The 20,534-nt window shown below is 45.3% G+C and overlaps 1 protein-coding gene across 5 annotated transcripts in view; it reads right to left on the bottom strand.

Annotated features, from left to right (window-relative positions):
* OSBPL9 (oxysterol binding protein like 9) overlaps positions 1–20,534 on the bottom strand; it is a 96,026-nt gene that overhangs the window by 63,634 nt on the left and 11,858 nt on the right. For all 5 annotated transcript variants that reach the window (XM_090048928.1, XM_090048926.1, XM_090048927.1 and 2 more), the window contains exons 2-3: positions 15,737–15,787; positions 2,588–2,666 (exon numbers count right to left, since the gene is read on the bottom strand). In XM_090048928.1, the coding sequence (XP_089905054.1) occupies positions 2,588–2,666; positions 15,737–15,787 (130 nt within the window). The remainder of the gene's footprint in view (positions 1–2,587; positions 2,667–15,736; positions 15,788–20,534) is intronic.

The raw sequence follows: 20,534 nt of genomic DNA, 5'->3' as shown, positions 1-20,534 counted from the left end.
GAACAGAAGTTTGGCACACAGACTGGTTTAAAATGGTGGAACCCAGTCTAAGATTTGGCACTCCACCAAAGGGCAAATGTGTGTTTGTTTCCCAGCTAAACTACAGAAAACCATACAACAGATCGATTTCACCTCAGGCGTTTTGAATGTCTGTACCTAACCATATGAGAAAGCCAGTCTAGACAAGGAGAGGGAAAAAAAAGGTTTCTTCCTTTTGTCCACAGGAATTGCATTCCATCACCAGCGTAAGGTCTGTTAACTCAGTACCTAAGCGAAGAGCTTCATCCCACTATGAAAGAGAGACTCCCTAATGAGATCTGGGTTATCAGGCTTTGAAATTAACACTTACAATTTTGGGGGGGAAAAGGGGGCAGGGGGGTAGAAATGGTACACGTTAATATACTGAAACCACTACTTTGCTCTTTCCTCCTCCTCCTGATTCCAGGGATAATTTTTTTTTTGCCTAAATGAAAACCAAGTAGTTTTTGAAGTAATCTTCTCTAGCATGCAATTTTTAGATGGCCAACATAAATACCGCCTCTTATATAGCACAGATTTCTTCTGTATCATGTGAGCATGCTTAAAAAAATATGGTATTATAAAAATTTTCAGAACTCATTTAGAGAAACCTGAATAATTATAATGGCTTCACAACTCGTAAGTGATGCAATCTTCCTTAAACTTTTCCCAATAAAAATAAACATCTTTAAATACCCAAATATTTAATTTATTATATAAAGACATGTATATACACACACATCCTCTTCACATTGCACCTCTTTAGGGAACATTAAAAAAATTAAGTTATTTCTGTAAGGTTGATTGTGTTTTACTCTTTAACCTCACAGCACTTAGATCTCAACTATACACTGTTATTTTCTCTTACATCAGCCTAGTCAGTAAATTTCACCATATTACTATCTTCACAAAACTAAAACAAGCATAGAAGTAATTTCAATATAGAAAACACTGTACTGGATACAAATCCTGAACTAAATGTAAATACATAATATAAATCAATGTGCACGTCAAGACATTACGATTCTACAGCACAGATATGAATGACAAAATTAGTGCATGGAGGAGAGTGTTTATACTTGAAGGAATATTCACGACAACAATATTTCTATCAAGCAATAATGGCTCTCTCAAGGGGTTTGTTCCCCTTCCACAGGGAAGGACTACTGCAGATGAGGGAAACGCTGAAGAGGTGTTCCCTTAGTAACTGCAGATGAGAGAATTCCAGATTTCTGTTTTTACCTGCATCAAGCTCTCATACATTAGTATTTAGCTTCATAACATTGAAAGACTGCCAGAATACTGACACACAGTTTTCCGCACTAGCTATTAGCTTACCCTTGCATTTTATCAGTCATCCTTGAGAACAGAGGAGTTAAGTGTTGCAGTCAGCACAGCATTTTAAAGCAACATTTATGAGGCTTAATGCAGTGGGAAGCCAAAGTACTTCTCATTATTTAGGAGGTACTGTAGCATAGGAAATACACATATCAGTGATAATATGGTGTATGATTAATGTGCATCGTTAGAGATGTAATGGAAATACGCAAGCGTTCTACTTTAACAAAATATGCGCTAGCAAACCCAAATCAATCATTAATCTGCAAAAAATGTACATAGCACAATAAATGCTTTAGTACTGTAAATTTACAATTTGTACTAACTGGAATATTACCAAATTAATGTTCACCTCTCTCGCCCTCCCCTGAGAGATTCATATACAAATTTCAGCTCTATAGGAGATTATAAAATTCTTAACTCACTATTTTAGAGAAATAGCAGAACAAGAGAAAGGACAAACAAACAGGCATTTAGTTGAAGAACAGTCTACCAGACAGACAAGACTGCAATTTCAGTCTTATGTCAGAAGAGAGAAAATATTACAATATTTACCAAATGTTGCAGTTAAAAATAAGGGGTTCTGTAGCAGCAATAAGAATGATTATACAGTACCTTACCCTTTCTACCGGTGAACCATAGCATGCAATGACGAAACATAGCAGTAGCAGATGGCATTGAAGTTAGTAAATGTGAATAAAGCGATAATAGCAGAGAAATGGTGACTGGCAGACAAAACACAGAAATGCAGATGAAATGAAAGCAAACTTGTAGATCTTGAAGCAAAGCGCCACCTGTAAGTCAAATTTTCTCTCTACTCTCCTCACAATGGAGTTTCAAGTTCTACATTAACACAAACTGCAACCTCCCACACCGGTCTGACGACTCCCTCCATGCAGGAAGGCACATCTTGACAATGAAGATCAGCAACGGTTTTGCCAAAACAACCCATCAGCAGAAACCCATTATTCTCTCCCCCTTGACTGATTTATCCTTTAAATTTTTAATTGTCAGATCCTGCCAAAGCTACAGTCTTTTCTAGCACATATGTTTCCACTGCAGATTTAAATCCTTGCCTAACCTGCAGCACCCCTGGATCCAGAATGTTCCCCGAGTGCTCACTCAGGCAGTTCAATTGCCATTTTTTTCATTTCATCCAAACAACAAAACAATATAGCTATCAGCAGGCAGATCAATTATAAGAATAAAAGAACCTCTTCTTTCAGCTTACCCTGGAAATGGAAGGTTTTCTGATCAACAGTTATTGTGAAGGTGCTGTCGTCCTCATCGTCTATACCAATCACAGCTCCCTGTGAAACAAAGAGGAAAAATCCTGATAAGGCAAACAGTGACATCAGCAGCATCCACTCTATCACTACACGACCAGAATGTAAAACACACTGACAAGTTAGAAGCAAATCAGATATTCTAAACAAGAGGACAAAAATGTAAAAGAAAATATTTGCCATCTCAACTAGAGGAATCAAGCCGAACATTAACACCCCCGTACTTCAATCCAGAAACGCAATTGTTTTTAATATACAAAAAGGAGTCAGGATTTTTCTGAATAAGTATATACTGTACATATTTTTGCTCTTCTGATAGTTTGCAATGCACAACAAAACAAGCCCTGTTCCATTTTGTACTGCAATGCTTTAAAAGCAAACCGAGAAACAATACATCAGCAGCACTTGTTATAGTCAGGGATCCAGGTTTTCCATTTCCCACAGAAAAACAGAGAAAAACATGGATTCCCCCTTTTACCGGAGCAAAATGCGAATTTCTCATTTTAGCAGAGAAACCCACAGATTTTGCACTTTTGCAAAGAGCTCTCTGCAGGCTGGCAGGCCTCCAGCCAACAAAGAGGCTGGGAGGAAGCAGGCAGGTGGCACCAGGTATATGCACATGGCCCCTGGCAACCTGGAGAACAACTCCATGGGCAAATGTGTGTGTGCGGGGGGGGGGGCAAGGAACTGAAGCCCCCTTAGGGAAGGAGGGAGGAAGTTGGGCAGGGTTGGGGCTGCTGTCCAGCCTGGCAGTGCATGGGGCTTGGGACCCGGCAGGGAGTGAGGTGGGGTTGTGGGGGGAAGCTCCCCACTGCTGCGTGCACTCCTAGGAGGCAGGGGGGACCTGTGCCCCCCCAGATCTGTGCACAGGCTACTCACTACTTTTTCCCCTGTGCACAGGGCGGGGGTGGGTGCAGGCACAGGCTCCCACCCTGCTACCTTCCACAGCCCAGCAGGTGTGACCCAACGATGAAGGGCACAGTGGGGCTACACAGGGATTTCCTTGCTGCTGCGAGCTCTGCACTGCCCTGGCAATGCATCCCCTGCGCACGCAGCAGCAGGATCGTGCCCCTCGCTGCAGTCCCGTGGGCAGGAGACGTGTTGCTGGGGCAGCGTGGAGCTCACAGGAAGCAGCAGCTTTCCTGTGAGGCTCCGGTATTCCCTGCTGCGCCGCACTGCACCCGCCAGGCTGCAGAGGCTCCAGGGGAAGGCAGCAGGGCGGGAGCTTAAGCCCACAGCGGGCAGCCCATGCCCATCCCTGCCCTGTGCACAGATCTGGGGGTCACAGGTCTCCCCTGCCATCCCAGAAGTGCACACAGCAGTGGGGAGCCAGCCCTACCCCCCACTCAAGCCTGCAGCAGGCAGGGGGCAGGGTGGGAGAGCCGGGCTCCACTCCACTGCAGCAGCCGCTGCCTCTGCCAAGGGCAGGGCGCTGTGGACCTGGGTCCCTGGCCCTGGCAGCCCCCCTGGCAGGGATGGGGGGGGACTGGGGCCTGAGGGGAGCGGGGAAAAGTAGTGAGTAGCCTTTCATTTTAATCATGTATTTTTGGGTCTTCAAAATCAGAGAATTTGCAATTTTTTAAAAAAAATCAGAAGAAAACAGGATCCCTGGTTATGACGCATTAAAAATGTTTTAAAAAGTAAGCAGACTAACAACTTAAATTCTGGTCCTCAGTCTTTACCATTAGACGGTACAATCAGTTAACTTTGCCTCTTCCAATTTGATCCTAGCCATTCATTAGCAAAACAGAAAGACATTTTCATAGATTCATAGATTGTAGAGTCAGAAGGGACCACAAAAGATCATCATGCCCAACCCCATGCCCCAGGCAGGAAAGAGTGCCGAGGTCACATGACCCCGGCCAGGTGTCTATCTAGCCTCCTCTTGAAGACCTCCAAGTTAGGCGAGAGTGCCACCTCCCTTGGCAGCCCATTCCAGATTCTGGCCACCCTTACTGTGAAAAATTTCTTCCTAATGTCTAACCTGAATCTACTCTCCATTAGTTTGCACCCGTTATTCCTAAAGCTACCCTATTTATCAGGACAGCTCCAATTCTCTGTTGTCCTCCCTTGATAAATTTATAGGCAGCTACAAGGTCACACCTCATCCATCTCTTATGAAGGCTGAAGAGATCCAGATCCCTCAACCTCCCCTCATAGGGTCTTTCACAGAGGCCACTAATCATGCACATGGCCCTCCTTTGAACCTGCTCCAGATTGTCCACATCCTCTTGAAGTGCGGTGCCCCAAAACTGGACATGGTACTCCAACTGCGGCCAGACCAATGCCGCACAGAGGGGAAGCATCACCTCCCTCGATCTGTTGGTCATACACCTGCTTAAAGCACAAGGTGCGACTGGCTTTGTTACACTGCCAGCTCATGTTCATCCTGGACTCAGCGATGACTCCAAGATCCCTTTCAGCTGCTGTGCTGCTGAGGAGGTCATCCCCCAACCTATAGGTGTGCTGGGGATTCCTCCTCCCTAGGTGGAGTACCTTGCATTTGTCTTTGTTAAATTGCATCCTGTTGCATTCTGCCCATTGATCCAACCTGTCCAGATCAGACTGTATCCGCTCCCTGCCCTCTGGTGTATTAACTCTGCCCCATAACTTGGTGTCATCCGCAAACTTTGACAGGGTGGTCTCCACACCCTTGTCCAAATTGCTGATGAAGATATTAAATAGCACCGACCCAAGGACCGAACCCTGCAGGACCCCACTGCCCACCTCCTTCCGGGCTGAAAAGGACCTGTCTACCACCATTCTCTGGGTGCAGTCCCTAAACCAGTTGGCCGCCCACCTGCCTGTGTAGGCATCCATTCCACAGCTTGCTAGCTTCCTTATGAGAACAGGATGTGAAACTGTGTCAAAGGCCTTCTTAAAGTCCAGCGAGATGACCTCAGCCTTGGCTCCTGTGTCTAGGCAGTGTGTGACCTGGTCATAAAAGGCTATGAGGTTCATCAGGTAGGATCTACCCATGACAAACCCGTGCTGGGTTTCCCCTCAGCATCATTTCCCCTGTTGGGCCTTCACAAATGTGCTCTTTAATGATTTTTTCCAGTGTTTTCCCGAGGATAGAGGTAAGACTGACTGGCCTCAAGTTACCCGGCTCATCCCTCCTCCCCTTCTTAGAAATGGGCACCATGTTGGTCCTTTTCCAGTCCTCGGGAACCTCGCCAAAGTACCATAAGTGTTCAAACAGCTGTGCCAGCGGCTCAGCTACAGCACTGGCCAACTCCTTCAGCACCCGTGGATGGAGATCATCCGGGCCTCCTGACTTGTACCCATCCAGCCCCTCCAAGTGCTCCTTAACTAAGTCAGCACTAACTGCTGGCGGTCTAGTGCCTCCCAAACATCTATGTTCAAGTTGGGCAAATTGTCTTGACCACTACTTAAGAATACTGAAGTGAAGAACTCATTGAATAGCTCCGCTTTTTTCCCTTTGTCTGTCACCAACTGCCCTGATTTGTCCTGCAGGGGCCCTATGCTACTCTGTGCCTTCCTTTTGCTTGCTATGCATCTGTAGAGGGACTTTTTATTGTCCTTGATAGTTGTAGGCAGCCTAAACTCCAGTCCTACCCTGTCCTGCCTAACTGATTCCCTGCAATAGTGCGCCAGGGAGCTATATTCTTCCTTGGTGGCTGCCCCCTGCTTCCACTGCCTGTAAATCTCTTTGCCCCCATTTTTTTCTGGAATTCCCTGTTCAGCCATTTACAATGTATTCAACTACTTGCATCTCTATGCACATACATATACCCACCCACACAAAGGGAGATTTCCCTAGTGCAGTGGTTCAGCCCTTTACCACTTGGCATGTGGCAGCATCCCTGGCTGAGAACCACCACTGTGCTGGCTCAATTTACCTCAGTGGTTCTCAACTGGGTGATGCTGCCAATAGGTAAAGTGCCATGCACACCTGCTGCACAGCCTGCAGGTGAAACTGTCCCACGTACATCTACTCCCAGCAGGAGCATGGGGGGTAAGGGGGAGAGGAAGGATAGGGGATTGGCATCAGAGGTTAATACAGGAGTGTACACATACCTGGCTGCCATGGAAACCATATCACCTACATCATGGCACCCCTGAGGAGGTCTCTCATCAGCCTGACTGAACCACTGCCTTGGTGCTCCGAGTAGTGGGACCTACGCAGTGCACAAGACGACAAAATAGCTACAGATCTACTCCAACCTTCATTCTCCTTCCTCAAAGGATCATGGATTAACACTGTCCTTTACCCTTACTTTCTACTTATACTGCAGTAGATGAGAGCACCATCTCCTCTGAAATTTGTATTTGGAGCAATCTTTTTTTTACATGCCCCTTCACTTAAAATTACAGCTCAGATTTCCTTTTCTATCCATTCTGATCAGTACTTCATTTCTCTCCCTAGTATTCAATATATGCACTTCTAGCAACCCTGGAAACAAACCCTGTCTGCATCTTTAACACAAAAGAGAATTTTTTGTGCAGAAAAATTCAACTAAAACAAGCTTATCATGCTTTTCCTTCCAACTCACACACATGATTTTATGTAGTTACCTTTTACCAATATCCTGAGTGAGAAGACAAACACTGCTACAGACTTTTTTTTTTTTAAAAAGGCACAGCCCAAACAGTGCAAGTCACTTCAAGGGCAGAACTTGGGTTGTACAAGCCACTTAGCCGTTTTAAAATTATAGAATAAGCAAATGAAGTTGGAAATTGATCTACCGTCACTGGAGCATTTAGCAGTCACTATGCAGAGACCATTCATCACACACACCTCTAACTCATTCATATACAATGGGCTGGTGATAGCCTGACAAACTCAAGTTTCCACAATAACAGCAAATCCAAGAATAAGGTTTAAAGAGAAAGAAAGCAAGCAAACAAAAATCAACCTCCCAACAAATGGGAGCATAACCAGCCAGTAACCTTACAGCCCAAATTAAGTCAGTGAAAGGTATGAGTACCTATCCGAGGTCTGAAATCTCCCCTCAAGCTCCAAAGCCATGAAGTTACAATCCTCAAGCACCTACTTTGCGAGTAATCTTTGGAACAAATCTATGCCTTCAGCTTAGGGCAAACACCACACAACCAACTGCAGTGCAAGAAGAGCCAAACCATTGCTATTCAGCCTGAACTAAGCCGGTAAATGGTCCATTCAAGAGTCAAATCCTGAAGCTGCCCTTAAATAGCAGTCACTTTAGAGGAGGATCAAGGCAAAGTGGTTAATGTCATAGTGATGTACCGTTTCCTAGCTTGCAACCGTCTAGCAGCTAAACTTGCACCTGCCTTCCAAGCCTCATTCTGCAGAATCCATCCCCCTGCGGTAACATCCAGATCTCAGAAGCCTTTCTTTCTTATAACTTTGCATCTCCTTTGAGCCATACCTATAGTCAATGCTAGCTACCCTGGAATTTTAAAAAGGACAGAGAAGTGATGCTGTTTTGAAGGAAGAGAAGAGATGCTAGATAATGGGCTAAAAGGGAACAAAAAGCTAGAGGGAAAGGGCAAAGCCTCCACATCTCATCTCTGCTTAACATGCTAAGCCAGGAGTGCTCAACCTCCAGCCCATACCGTAAGACCACATTATCCAGGCTGTGGGTCTCTCCACAGGTCCAGAAATTTGGAAGCAGGGGGAGTGGAAGCAACACTAATTACTGCTCTTCTGCTGCCAAATTTCTGGACCAAGGGAACCCTGCAGGCTGGGTGATGTGGCCCTGAGCACAAGAACATGTCCTTCCACAGTCAGGTGAAATATGCAGGATCAAGCCAGATTTGGTATGCAAGACTGACCCATGTGTGGGGCTGGGCTGAACTGCCACTGCCACATCCACTGACTGACCCAGCATGCCAGCCCTTCACCTGGCCTGAGGAACTGAAGGTTGAGCACCATGATGCTAAACAGTCTAAAGTTCACCCTTGCAAAGAAAGAGTACCTCTGATGGAATGACTTGGGTGCTGAACCCCCAAGACAAAGCAGTTACAAATACAGTACTAACATCATGGCTGGAATATAAGAGCTTCACCACCCCATCCCCCATGAGCATTCAGATTAAATTTGAGTACGAAGGTCTCTAATGTAACTTGCCTGGGACCCAAGAGTAGTACAAGTATTAGTGCATTATTAAATCGAGCAAGAGATTGATGGCAACTCCTCAAAATCTGCAATAGCAGCATCCAGTAGTCATACAGAGGCTTACCAGATAGCTACCAGAGAGCACCATTCTTCAAAATAGTAATCAAGCAACTGTACACAGAGAAAGCGTATTGAGGATACCTTAGAACAGGGTGGCCAACCTGTAGGACAAGTGTGCAGCCTCTGTGTGGCACATGACGGATCAGGAAGGAAACAGGCAAGACAGCAGCAGACAGGGAAGAAAGCAGAGCAGTAGAGTGTGCAGAGAAAGGAGATTGTAGTGGCAATCTGAGAGTGCAGGGCTAATTTTGGCACATCTGCCAAGAAAGCTGGCACTTACTGCCTTAGAAAACCATTTCATCCAGAGGCTAAAAGTAATTTTTAGGTGACCCTGGCTAAGTTGAGAGCTATTCATAACTAGATAATTTTCACCAATGATTTGTGGTGCATAACTGGAACACTGTTCCCAGCTACTTATTACATTACTTATTACCATTATTATTACTATTTTGACAGCAAGACAAAATCCTGAAACATTCACTAGAATTAAATCGACAGAAATCTTGTCTTGAAGTTACAGTTCACAAGCACTGCTTGCTACTACACCGTGTAGCTCTCAGGAACATAAACACATAAGAGCAACCATTTGAGATAAAAGCTGAACAGTCAACAGCTCAGATGGTGGAGCCAAATCCACCCTTGGATTATTTTATGGGACCAAGTGTTCCATTCAAGATGCCTCACAATAACAGTTCAAGAGGAAGAAGAGTGCAAATCAGCTAGCAATGAGCTGGCCATATCTGCCAGCCATAGTGTATATGAATTTTGGTCAGACAGTTAACTGGCTGCCTTGCAATGCCACAACTAGAAAGAATCCCACTTACTAGAGGCTTTAACACCTGCTGTAAATACGTGTCTAATTAGCCTCTCTACCCAAGTCATTGGAGAATATTTATTTATTTATATATAGAAGATGGACCTAGGGACTCGACTCCTACTCTGTTACCTGGCCATGAAAGTTCACATGATCTGGCTGTACCCCTTCAGCATGGATTCTGTCTCCAAATCCACTATTTATCAAATTTGTCTCTCTCAAGTTGTTTACGTAGTAAGGTAGTGTCTTATAAATATTTATACTTTAGTAAGCGAAGCAGAAGTTGCACAGCAACATCAACTGTGGTAAACTTGTTTCTTGGGGGGGGTTGGGTTTTTGTTTTGGGGGGGGCGTTATTTTTAACTATAGTGGGATTATGGAGTTTTTTTTGTTCAATATAAGAGAGAGAATATTTATTAAGTATTTAGAAAGCGCTATGTAGGGGAACTCTTTTCTTTAATTAATGTCAGTGTTCCAGTTTAGTTGATAGTAGTGGCATTTGGGGTAGATGAAATACGGGGTTTTATAACTAGTTGCTGAAGGACAGGTTGAGGTTTAAAGGTCTCTCTTTGCCCCACCCCTTTCCCTGAAATGACTGATCCAGTCACCTAGATGTTTAGGAGATGATATTTCAACACAGGAGGGCTTGGATTTTGGATTGCTTTGTCTAAAAGGGAAGTACAGCATGAGCAGCAGCAGAGTATACACCTTTCATATACCACCAGTAGTGGTGAGAGGCAAGAACCAGAAATGTAGGAATATCCACATCTAAGACTCACTAAACTCATCCAACTGCCTGACTACAGAGAAAGTTAGTTAAATAGTCAGTGTGTGAAATTCCTTGAACCCTGTCCCCCTATTCCCAGACGCTAAGTCACTCACAGCTGAAGAGAGACATGAAGAAGAACTGTACTACAAGAGTTCTACAATACATCCCATACCTGTCTTTACAAAACCACTGAACGCCTAGAAAGAAAGGCCTACATTGCTGGATGCTGCCAAGTTCCCTTTTTGAAAGCCTTTTGGCACAAAAGGAGACACTGCTTTGGGACTCTTAGCTATTACTATTATGATTTTAACCAAATTACTCTTTTAAACACTTGATTGAATACCAACTTCAAGTCTTCAACTAGCATAACAGAAGGATAGAAACTGGTTAGAAAGATAGTTTTCGAAGTGCTGCTTACATCAGACCCAAGTGAAAATCTGAGAGGCATCTTCAGAGAGACTCAGACCAACTGAAGGACTGAATCAGAAGAAATGTCATGACATTCAATTAGGACAAGTGCAAATGCCTGTACTTAGGATGGAACAATCCCATGCACCAGTACAGGCTGGGGACTGACCGGCAAAGCAGCAGCTCCGCAGGAAAAGACCTGGGGGTTACAGTGGACAATAAACCAAGTAAGAGCCAACAATGCACCCTTGTTGTCAAGAAGGCCAATGGCATACTGGGCTGCATTAGTAGCCCACAGAAATCGAGGAAAGTGATCATTGTCCTCTATTCAGCACTGGTGAGGACATATTCGATATACTACATCCAATTTTGGGCCTCCCGCTGCAGAAAAGGTGTGGACAAATTGGAGAGAGTCCAGTGGAGGACAGTGAAAACAGTTAGAGGGCTGAGGCACATGAGTTAAGCCCAGTTCCCTCAGTCTCTTCTCACATTTAGTCTAGAGAAAAAAAGACCAAGGAGGGACTTAATAGCAGCCTTCAACTCCCTGAAGGGGGGCTGCAAAGAGGATGGAGCTGGACTCTTCTCACTGGCAGCAGATGACTGGACAAGGAACAACCGTCTCAAACTGCAGCAAGACAAGCTTAGCTAGGTATTGGGAAAAACCCTTACTAGGAGGGTAGTAAAGCACTGGAACAGTTTACTCAGAGAAAATGTGAAATCTGCATCCTTGAAGGTTTTTAAGACCTGGGTAGACAAAACCTTAACTGAAATTATATAGTTAGGGATTGTCCCACTTTGAGGAGATGACCTCCTGAGGTCCCTTCCAACTCTAATTTTTTATGATTCTAATACAGCTTACAAGCCTCAAATACTGTACAGCAGAAATAAAAAGCACAAGAGCTTTTAACTGCCCAGCAGAAAGAGTTTTGTCTTCAGAATAAGGTACATACACAGCATGCTTTTCAAATGGTTCTTACCAACTTCAATAAAGAATGAATGTTTGTTGACATTAAATACAATATTTTTTTCCTCCTATGACACCCAAGATGGAGTGTCGTTTCAAATTTAACCTTAGATCCATCCTTGGATTGGATTAAACAACTCTGGATGGATCTGAAATATTGCAGAAGTACTAGGATAATTAGCTAGTCAGATTACTTGACTTGTTCTAACATTTCCAACCCTCCGATTTTGAAAGATGTTGCAAGGGAACAATCACTTTGGGTTGGGAAATAGGGCAATGGCAGGCTTGGGTTTGTTTTTTATATCTGGTTTTAAGAGGGAAGATACTTACCTTGCTAACTTGAACTTTAGGCACACTGTCCAGGCACATGTTTCTGCTATGGGCTCACGTGCAACATAGCATGTTAGCTTACAGACTTTTAGCCCTGGCGGTAACCAGATGGCATGCCCACATCCTGATCCAACTCATCCTCTACACCAAAGTCAATAAAGAACAGTGCACATTTCCCATTCCTTGTTTCCATCTCAGCTAAAGCCCCAGAACCTGTTTCTAAGCACTTACAAGATAACAAGGGGACAAGAACTACTCAAAATGCATGCATCAGGAGCAGGTCATGCTTTCCAAACCAATTTCCATCTGTCAAAGTGACGAGCTTGTGAATAAAATTGGACTTTCAAATTTAGTGAGGCTTCTGATACTGTCCCCCACAGTATTATCTTCAAGCTAAGGAAGCACAGTTTAGACTTACAGGAATGCTGTTTAACTGGTGGCCCACAGATCTCATACAGCCCCCAAGGGGCTAAAACCCAACCCAAGAGCTCCCAACCTGGCTACCACTTCTGCTGCTACCACTGGGATTTCTGGGCTTCCATCCCTTCTCCGGTTTCTGCTCCTGCCCTGTGCCCTCAGCTACTCAGAATTTGGATAGCCCTAATCTAGATGGATTCTCCTTTAGGGGACCACTTAACTGGTTGGATCACTGTGCTCCAAGATTAGTCATCAATAGCTCAAATGTCAACTGAAAGGAGATATCAAATGGGGTTCTCCAAGGATCTGTCCTGGTCTGTTACCATGTAACATCTTTGTTAATCTGAAGAAGATCCAAACGTACTCCCTAGTACATTTGGAGAGGACACTGAGGTGAGTAGGGAGCAGACAATTTGGAGAACAATATAATATTGTTGACAAAAAAGGCAAAAACAACTGGGGTGTGTTAAAAGGAGTCACAGGAATAGACTCTTCTGCTCTATTCAGCACTGATGAGGCCTCATCTGGAGTACTGCATCCAGTTTTTGGGAATCACACTACAAAGAAAGATGCGGACAAATTTATCATATGACAAATCCGAACGCACTCAAAGGAAAACAACAACAAAGAAGTTATCAGAGGTCTAGGAAACAACTTGCAAGAGATTAGCAGAACTGGAACTACTGAGTCTGTAGAAGACTGGAAGGTTAAGGGGGAAGAACCCAACTCTTAACCACTGTTAGGGAATTTGAAAACTGATATCAGGAGGATGCAACAGGCTATTCTCTGCAGCTGAAGGGTACAGGGCAAGGAACAACAATACTGAATTACAAAAACACGAGAAATTTAGATTGGACTGCCTATGGAAATTGTGGAATTGCCATCCCTGGAAACTTAAATCCAGTTTAGACTAACACTTGACTGGGATACTTTAAACAGGGATGAGTCTCCCTTGAGCAATGGGCTGAACTAGATGACTATTTTTTCTGTGATCCTCTGAACTAGATGACCTCCTTAGGGCTCTTCCAGGCCATTTTTTTTCTTTAAATAAAATTGCCTGGGATTCTGAGAAAAGGCAATAGAAAGTGGGCAGCAGAATGTACCCGTGAACACCCATTTTGAAGAACTTTGGTTGCTATGGTAAGTATCTTTTTTCTCTCCTCCAAGTTTACATTCTTACGTACATTCCACATGGGCACTTTTCAAGCAGTACCCAGTTCACATGGAATTGGGTACTTGGAGTCCTGAGTGATCAGCAGCTACACAGCTGCTTTCCATAACCTCTGCAACGGGGACAGAAAAAGTAGGTTCAGTGACTGGAAACGCCTCAGGCAGCAGGATCAGCTGAATGAGGTTGTGTCACCTTGCATAACACTCTGGGAACCAGAGGAGTAGGCAAGAAGATGCATAGCCATTTCCCTGTCCATAGAGAAAGACAGCATCAGACAGGGAACTCAGGCTAAGGTCTTCCATGGAACAGAAGATGCGTCATCTCGTTACTGTAGGAATCAAGGTCAATCTCTGGATGGCACAAGTCTAGCGAAGTGTCCTACTACACAAAACCCTTAATCTCTCATTTGTGGATCAGATGTACCTGTTCAAAATGTGTACCCTAAATATGTTGAAAGCCTGAAATAAGTATGACAACACACACACACACACACACCCCTCCAGCACACCAACTCCACAAGCTGACTGCCGCCAAGGTTCCCCTGGAGCCTTGCACTTGGACCTAGTTTCACTTTGTCCCAAGGTCTGGAACAAATGCAAAATTACTTCACTGAGAATCAAATAAGTAAAAACCAAAGAGAAAAATCTTGCATAATTTAAAAAAAATTAAATAATATCATCAGCAATCATTTGGTTTTATTCACATTACTCAACTACAGATTTACTACCCCTTCCCCCTTGCTCAAGCCCTCCTCTGGCATCATGAAGCACTGGCTTTTTGTCAAGACAGAAGTTTGACTGACAAAGAAAGGGGAAAGAAAAATGTTAATACACTGCTTTAATATGGCAACTCAGGAAAACTCTAAAAGGAGCGACCTTGGCGGGGGGAAATGGTAAAAAAGCATAATAAAAGACATTATTTTAGAACAGCTGATACTACAAGTTCATGAGTTGGAGCAAAAACTGCTAGCACTCTTTGGAGGTGAACTAATGATATTCTGTAAAGGGACCAATTTTGCTGCAACTGGTCTCTTCACTGACAGTTCCATGATTGCCCCAAGGACACAGAATTAGCAGACATGGCTTTTCCAAGGAATTCCTCTTCCAGGCACGTATTATTTCAAAATGAGGACTTTTAGAAATGAAGTTTTGGCTGATGATGCAGAGGTTCAAGTGCATAATGCCTTTTAAAAACATTAGAATTAGAAAAACCAACAGGGCTGAAAGAAGTTGTGTACTACATTACCCATGTTCTGTGCACATGACTGCAACCAAGAAGCATACTCTCCATGTTCACTCCCACTAGGCGTGCACAAAATCTCCAAAACTAGGCAACGCAGCCCACTTAGAGCAGCCCTTGGTATATCCCCCAGGGCCACTGGTAGACTCAATGCCTCAGTTGCGCTTCCTGGCACAAGATCAGGTTTTGTTCACCATCATCTACTTCTCTTCCTCTTCATGCCAATCAGTAGTTCCTGGCACTTGATGTTTGAGACATTTAATACCACAGTTACTGACCAGAGGTAGTAGATCAAGTGGCACTGTTACAGACATCAGTACACATCAGAAAGAAAACATCCCTGCATCAGTTTTTTGTAGGCTTAGCAAGTGTTGGGGCATATAGCCAATTAAAAAAAAACAAACATAAGACGTGAAAACCAAAATGTGATTTACAGTACAAGAACACACCTACAACCTCACAAACCTACTTGCTTATGCAGTGCTTTATTCATAGACATTAGGACTGGAAGGGACCTTGTAAGATCACTGAATCCAGCCCCACACCCGAAGAGCAGGAAGTCAGGTGGGGTCATAGGATCCCAGCAAGATAATCACAGGATCCCAGTAAGATAAAAGCAAGATATTGCCTTTTATGAACAAGAAACTTTACAGATATAGAAACAGAGAGGGTCAAGTAACTTGCCAGCCCAGTGGCTGAATCAGGAATAGGTCACAGATCTCAAAACCCCAGTTCCATGCCCTATCCAAAAGGGCTACAGTGATCATGGCATGATGTTAAAAACTATGAAACAATACATACCCTGAGTCTCACACAGCCTCTGCGGGACCCTCTCATCATTTTGTCCTTCGACTGAAAGAGAAACAAATTAGCTGGATTAATAAATGAAATTAGTACCGATATCAAGTACTTAATATAGTTTTGGAAGAAGAGTAAAGCATTCTTGATTTGAGTTATATATAATTGTTGAAAATCAGCCTGCCCCACTGTGGTTACTCCCTGTAAGAGGAAGAAAGCAGCAGCTATAAAATGCAGCTAGCTGTTTGAGCATTTGGCATAACAGGAGGCAATGTCACAGAGTAAGGCTGCAGCTCATCTAGGAGATGACAAAGTGCACCTCAAGCTACACACAACACTCATAGGATGAGACAGAGTCCAGTACACAACTCCACTGAAACAAGACATAAGCTTAACTGGGCTGGGAATATTCACTGGCAGGAATGCTGGCTTTGCAGTATGCCTCTTCCACTCCTACCAGTCTCAGTAAAGACTCTCCACCTTTTGCCACAAGTTCCATCTTTTTGGACAAAACTGGAGAAGCTTCACAGTTGTACCAGTTTAATTAATCTATTATGGTTAAATTGATATCAATACAAACTCCCCACATGAAAATCTCTAGAATGAGTGGATTGTTGCCTTAGCTTAGACCTCTTCCATAGCCCATACAGGGAGTTACACTGGTAAAACCAGAACACTATTTATACCTTACCTTACATAATTACAGCCTACCTGTGTAGAAAAGCCTTTAACAGGCTCTCAAAATAGCCCGTTTGTACAGGCAGGTACAATCAGTCTACCTTCACTCAACTGTCAGTATAGCAATCAAGTCATGACAGTCTGAGGAGACTTCTCACCGAAACCTAGGACTCCTAGTTTTAGAGCAGGGATAGGCAAAATACAGCCCACCAAAAGATTTTCTACAGCCCGCAACAGGTCCCTCAACCTCACCCAGCCCAGGTGTGGGGGGCAGCCTGGGGAATGGACACATGCAGCCAGTCCTGTCGCCCCCAGGCATGCAATGGGACAGGGGCAGTGCTGCAGCCAGACTTGCTTCCTGGCAGCCCCAGCAGCAGTGGTTCCTTCTGGCGGCTGCTGCCAGTGTTGCCACTGCTGCTGAACTGCTGCCCGGGCAGCCTGACCCATCAAATCTCCCTGACTTTACGCTTCCCCAAACAGATGTAAAAATGTAAAAAAAAAAAAACCAACACAGTAAATTAGTCAGGAGGCAGAATAGGTTAGTGAGTTAGACATGGGCTCCAAGACAGGTGGACAGTTAAAGGGGGGCCATTTAGGGAGTTTTGGTAAACTGTTGTGGGCTGGGTCAACACCACAACTCTCCCAGCCCACAACAGCTCACCAAAACTGCTGAAGTGGTAGATTACTAGACCAGTCTGGGGGCAGTGGATAGAGTAGGCAAGCTCTCCCCTTCATCTCCCTGACAGACTCATTTCTAGTTTTCAGGCAGCAACATCTTCAACACCCCACTGCTCCTAGCACCGGTCTACGTAGGAGGCAATTTACAGTGTCTACCCAGGTTTCAAACATTGTGATGCAATCTGATCAATTTACTGAAAGAAACAGAACCATGGGAGTAAGCAGGGCCCAGGTAATAAACTCGTGTACCAAAAACAAGACTATCCAAGCAACCAGTGAGAATTAATCCTGGAAGCATTAAAAACTAGAATATTTGGAGGAAATACAATAGGCTTGTGGTTGCAACTGTAGCTAATGAAGCAAATCCTCTAATTAACATCCCTAATACTGTCAAGCTTTGAACCCTGGTTCTTCAGCTGAAGAAAATAGGCATCTATTAACTGAACCTTTCTCTGCCTCAATCGCTGGACCCTTACTAATTAAAATACTCTCTCTCACATGGCCTTCACACTTCTAAATAAGCAACATGTCCACATCTACCAAGCCCAACACTACTTCCACTTAAGTCAACAGCAAATGTACCTTTAATATTTCTATAGCAAAGACGACTAGACCACAAAACATCCAGTATACTAAAAATCACTAGTAAGTTTGCACAACTGGAAATTGGTGTCTCAAAAAGTGAAAAAGCATGCATCTTTAAAGCTTTGGAGAATCCCCTTCCACCCAGAGAATTCATCTCATGGCAACTGAGATTAACGAAAACTGATGCGGGGGGGCGGGGGGGACGCACACGGGTTAATCCTCCCCTGATCCCAAGATAGCCAATTTCTACTAGTTTTGCAAAGTACTACTGCATCTATAGATTACACTAAACTTACCTGCTTTGCAGATTCTCTTAAAATTACTACTGCTCTAGCCCAGCAGTGCTCAACCCTAGAGATGCACCAGTACATCAGTCTATATCATGTCAGCACCAATAAAAGGAAAATAGACATGCAGCAGGACAGGCCCTATGAGGAGAGACTGAGGGACCTGAACCTGTTCAGCCTCAGCAAGAGGAGGCTGAGGGGGGACCTGGTGGCTGCCTACAAACTCATTGGGGAGAGCAACAGCAAATAGGTAGAGCCCTTTTCTCCCCAGCACCACCTGGGGTGACGAGGAACAATGGTAATAAGCTGATGGAGAATAGGTTTGGGTTAGAGATCAGAAGGCAATTTTTTTTACAGTTCGGGTGGCCAGAATCTGGAACCAGCTTCCCAGGGAAGTGGTCCTCGCCCCTACCTTGGGCAAATTCAAGAGGAAGTTGGATGATCACCTGTCTGGGGTCTTGTGAACCCAGCATTCATTCCTGCCTGTGGCAGGGGGTCAGGCTAGATGATCTGTTCAGGTCCCTCCTGACCCTAGCTACTATGAAACGATGAAAATCAGCAGTCAGCCTTTTTTTGTCTGATGGCCAATAGTGTTGTTGATAAATGCCACATGCATGTGCACAGCTGCAGCATGCACACGGCCTGCCCAGCAGCTTGGAGAGCAGCATCCAGCCAGTAAATCTGTTGGGGAAGGGGCAGATCAAGGCCTTCGCAGTGAAGGAGGGAGTGGGGCTGGGGCAGGGGCAGGGGCAGGCACTGCCCAGTCAGGGCAGGGCATGGGACAAAGCTGCAAGCAGCTCATCCAGGGGGGGCACTGAGAGGGAGGGGGGAGCTCCTGCTGCTGCATGTACCCTTGGGGGGAGGCATAGGGGGTATGTGCCCCTTGGATCTGTGCATGGGACAAGGACAGGCTGCTGCTGCGGGCTGGGGTCAGGGACAGTGCTGGGCTCTTCCCAAGGGGGGGGGGGGAGGGGGGTTGGCTAGGGCTGCGCTCAGGCCAGGCAGTCACCCTTCCCTAAGCACCACCACCACCCATCCTAAGTGCAGCAGCCCCACCCCCCAGGAGAGCCCAGCGCCATCTCCCAGCCCCAGCCCTCACCCCTCACAGATCCAGGGGGCACATGCCCCCCATACCACTCCCAGGGGTGTGCACAGAAGTGGGAACCGCCTCCCTGAATCACCCTGGACGAGGTACTCACAGCTCCGTTCCATGTCCTGCCCTGGCTGTGCAGCACCTGCCCCTGCCCCAGCCCCACCCTCTCCCTCACTGTGGGGGCCTTAATCTGCCCCCCGTGCCTCTTCCCTTCCTGCCCCCCCCAAGAGTAACTAGCCAGACACTGCTCTCCAAGCTGCTTGGCTGCATATCTGCAATCAGACTGGTATTGGCTGATATGGCTCATTAACAATCGAGCGTCAACCCCAAAAAATCTTTATCAGTGCGCCCTTACACAACCCTCAGCCTGCAGGCCGAATCTGGCCTGTGGCAGTGCGTCATCTAACCCATGGGTCCAGAATTTTGGCAGCAGAACAGCAGGGCCACTCCCCCGCTGCTAAGTTTCTAGACCCTTGCAGAGCCCCAAGCCCTGCGCCTTGGGTCAGCATCAGGCCCCAGACCCAGTCCCAGTGGGAAGGGGTAGGACCAGGCCCCATAGCCTGCCCCCTGTGCTCGGCACAGGGAGGGGGCAGTGTCAGCCCCAGGGCCCAATCCTGAAAGGCAGGGCTCAGTCCAGCCTGTGGACCAGGACTGCCCCACTCACCTGGCCCATGAAACCAAGAGGCTGAGCAGCACTGCTCTAACAGAAAAAAAAAAGGCACATAGAAGATGACATAACAGAGGAAAATAACAATCAGTCATTGAAGAAGCTACATTAGACGCTCTATTTTTAGCCTCCATGTAGGCAGTACTTTCTCCAGCAGAAATTTATTTATACTTTACACATACAGTCACTGGTCAAGGTCACTTTACTGATACCAGGTGGACAACTGGTTCATAAGCCACAGGCCCAGAGACGGAAGAGCAATACAGAGGGCTGCAGCTCCCCCTGGTGGATTCAAGAGGCAGCAGCAGACAGCCAAATCCTCAGTCAGGCCTTCTCAGGCAAAGTCAAAAAAAGAAGTGGGGCAGGAGGTACAGGTGTGCAAGGCATAAGAGGAACTTAAAGCTTCAGGCTGGGGAGGGGACAGCCCATGCCTTTAATGAAGGAATGGATCCAACAACTCGTACTAGCCCCAATCCTCCAGACACTTAACATGCGTAACAGATGCAGGTCATACAACTTTTTACTCTTGAGTAAGTCCATTCAGACAGCTGTGCTATTATAGCACCTCCTACTAGTGATTTAACAAGACATGCGGGAAGCTATGACTGTTTTCCACTTCATTTACATTGACAGCAATGCCCCAAGTCCGCAAATTGCTTTGCTGCTAGTGTGAATCTGATGGATTTCACCAGAACTCAGCAACAGCAGTCCAACACATGCACTGGCTGAATAGGATCTAACCTAACATCTAATTAACATGAAGCATCTAGAAGTCATTAATGACCTCAGTTGGGCAATCATACATGCCTTTTC

The sequence above is a fragment of the Crocodylus siamensis genome, chromosome 5 (genome assembly GCF_052110815.1).
Source record: "Crocodylus siamensis isolate JL-2025a chromosome 5, ASM5211081v1, whole genome shotgun sequence".
NCBI classification, from domain to species: domain Eukaryota; kingdom Metazoa; phylum Chordata; order Crocodylia; family Crocodylidae; genus Crocodylus; species Crocodylus siamensis.
Note: the sequence above shows the minus strand (reverse complement) of the source record. Positions and strands in the feature narration are given on the sequence as shown.